Consider the following 2,993-nt stretch of genomic DNA (forward strand, 5'->3'; position numbering starts at 1 on the left):
AACCTAACTTACAAAGTGTAGAAATCAATTTCCTAAAAAGTGAAATTGCCAATTTGAAAAAAAAAATTGGTTGTAAATGACTCAAACAAATTAAAGTTGTAGCTGGATATTATTTTGTATTAAATTCTTTTGAGTGGTGTAGGAGAGTATTCATTTTATTATAGAGAAAAAAAAGGGCCAAGTATAAAGTTAGGTGAAATGTAATAACTTTCTGTAAACACAAGTCATGTATGTGTCTCACATTTATTGTACTCTTTTATTAAAAAAAACATTTAATGTCACAGTTGATCATCTTGCCCAACTCTTCAACAAATTATTTAAGTGAATGTTATACAAGAAGCTTGTGTGGATCTAATAAAGTTATTTATATGTTTGTATGTATTTATGTATATCACTAGGGGAGAACAGAATACTCTTTTTTGGCTGCTAATTAAATTTAAATCAGGGTTTGAAAATTATTTAGTGCAATTTCCTCACTAAAATTTGTGTAAAACAAAATCGACTATACTCATTTTGTCTCAATTTATGTGACATTTTTTATATTTTGAGAATCAAACAGTTTATGTTTGATCGAATATTTGCGCATAAAATTCTCAATTTTTTTGAAATGAAAATTATATGTTTGTAAATTACGTAAAAAATACTACTCCATCCGTTTAAAAAAGAATGACCTCCTTTCTTATTTTGGTAACAACTTTTCATGTGACATATTTAAGGCCACAAGATCAAAAAATAATTTTGTACATTTGACCCAACTTTAATTTAGGACCACAAGATTCAAAAATTTCTTTACACTCTTAAACTCCGTGCCAAATCAAACCAGATCATTCTTTTGTAAAACGGCGGGAGTATGAATCACAATAATTAATAATTAAAAATGTTTATACGATCTATGAAAAATTTTAACTTATTTGACTCTTGAGATCCAAAATGTTATATATAAAATGAGACGCAGGTAGTAGTATAGTTGTTGATTCTTGACAGAACCTTAGAAAACGACAAAAATGAGTCAAGGATTCCACCTGAAAAATAGTTCCTTCAATCATGGAAAAAGGTATCATAAAGCATTTGTGGTTAGTACACTACAGCTTTTAGCCAGTTTAGATTTGTCAATGCAAAAACTGTTTTACCCTAAATGATTAGGTTTTATTTATCTGATAGAAAAAGAAAAGAAAGATTGACATGTACTCAAAGATACTTTTCATGAAAAATGCTATGGGTACTCTGTTACCTCTTCCATTATCTGTTGATTGGATCATTAGATGTTCAGTTCTATTCTGCTGCCTCAACATCTATTCCAATGAACTTGTTTTACTTCATTTTACAATCTCTATATCCATGCCATCACTGAACAGGTAGCATCATCTTCATTCTCAGAGCAACGAGTACATCGATAAACATATATTACATACATGATAAGAAGGTTCGTACATGCAAACTTCTGCAATGAAAATGGAAGCAGGCCTCAGGCACCTTTCTGTGGCAACGTTTCAAAAGCGGACACAGTATTCTCAAATTTTATCCGATGCAAAGGTGCACCGCTTTGTTTGATGGCACAAGCCTGTTTATCTTCCAATGGACAGCGTGCTTTTAACATTGAAAACACATGATTGTTTAGCCTCCTTGCTTTCTTCATAGCTTCCAGCAAAACTTCAATACCCTGAAGATAGAAAGTGATGTTGGATGTCAAATATATGATATTCTACTTATCAAACCGAGAGTAGAACTGAAGAGGATGTGAAATGTCCATTAGTTGTCGAAGTAGGCAAATATGAATTAGCCGGGACTAAGATCTGGTACTTGTTGGTAGTCTTTTTAGTTTGGTTAGAGATTTAGATATGTGAGGTCTAAAGAAGTACCAAGTTTAGAAACCCCCCAATTTATCTTAAAAAGGACAGATTATTAAGCATTGGAATGAATCAGGCAAATAGAGTGAAACACATAGAAGATTCATATGCCTAGATCCCTCCGGTGAGATGTCCAGCGGATTCCTGGGCCTTGACAAATGGCTGGCCACCTCTTACGTTTGAAGAGCAGAAGGCCCAGGGCCACTATTAGTTCAGGATTAAAGCATTGTTGTCATTGTTGTTTATAGATCTTACATAAAACAGCTTTCAGGAGCACAACTGTAGCCCTTTAACAAACACATGATATCTTTCCAAAGATTTTTGATTCTGCTAAATCTCATGTGCTAGGTTTACCAATCCTCCAATAGTGATTGCTTAAAATATATCCAGATAACAGCTAAGGTCCTGGAACTGTTGAGTTATATAGTGGTTTCATATGAGTTGTGTAGGACTTCCATAAGGGTTTATAAAGACCTTGGCTATTATATCAATTCCTCTTAGGCTTAGAGTTGTATGCTCTGATATTTTCACAAGATATCAAAGCACACAGATTCTAGGTTCAACTGTATTTACTCTTTTTAGACGCTCATGACTTGTACCACCATTTCTTGGGGGGTGTTTATCTTATTTTCGCACGTTTGACTTTATAACTCTGCTCTGGTTAGAGCTATTGCATAGGAGCGGGGTTTTACTCCATGCACACCCAAAGGGTAGCGGATCCTGTATCCCTTGTCATCATCAAAAAAAAAAAAAACAACTCTGCTTTGGTTAAATATCTGCTTTCAAAGCTTATTACTGTTTTTTCATAACTGCAAATGGACTTTGCATGATAATGGGTTCGTCTAACAAGGGTTAGGTATCATCATGGCTTGGCAAAATGGCTCGTGACAAAAGCATGATGCAGAAAATCCATTTAAATGTCTTTCAGCATATCACCAAAAAGCCCAACTCCCAGTTCCCAATGACAGATAGCAGCGGAAAGGCATAAATTAGAAAACACAATATATGCTCCCGATTGACCTTCCCCATTCACTCAGTTTTGGGGTCATTAACATTATGTAGGAGAGATGGCTATACGAAATAAGAAGTTAAATATATATATATATAGTTAAATATATATATATATATATATATATATATATATAT

At 33.6% G+C, this 2,993-nt stretch overlaps 1 protein-coding gene across 3 annotated transcripts in view; it reads right to left on the reverse strand.

The window, feature by feature from the left end:
• Positions 1-1,016: 1,016 nt before the first annotated feature.
• LOC107004613 (protein PIR) overlaps positions 1,017-2,993 on the reverse strand; it is a 43,526-nt gene continuing 41,549 nt past the window's right edge. For 2 of the 3 annotated variants that reach the window (XM_015202886.2, XM_015202888.2), the window contains one exon: positions 1,017-1,660. In XM_015202886.2, the coding sequence (XP_015058372.1) occupies positions 1,466-1,660 (195 nt within the window). In that variant the 3' untranslated portion in view covers positions 1,017-1,465. The remainder of the gene's footprint in view (positions 1,661-2,993) is intronic. The other variant, XM_015202887.2, reaches the window with a different exon arrangement.

The sequence above is a fragment of the Solanum pennellii genome, chromosome 11 (genome assembly GCF_001406875.1).
Source record: "Solanum pennellii chromosome 11, SPENNV200".
NCBI lineage: Eukaryota > Viridiplantae > Streptophyta > Magnoliopsida > Solanales > Solanaceae > Solanum > Solanum pennellii.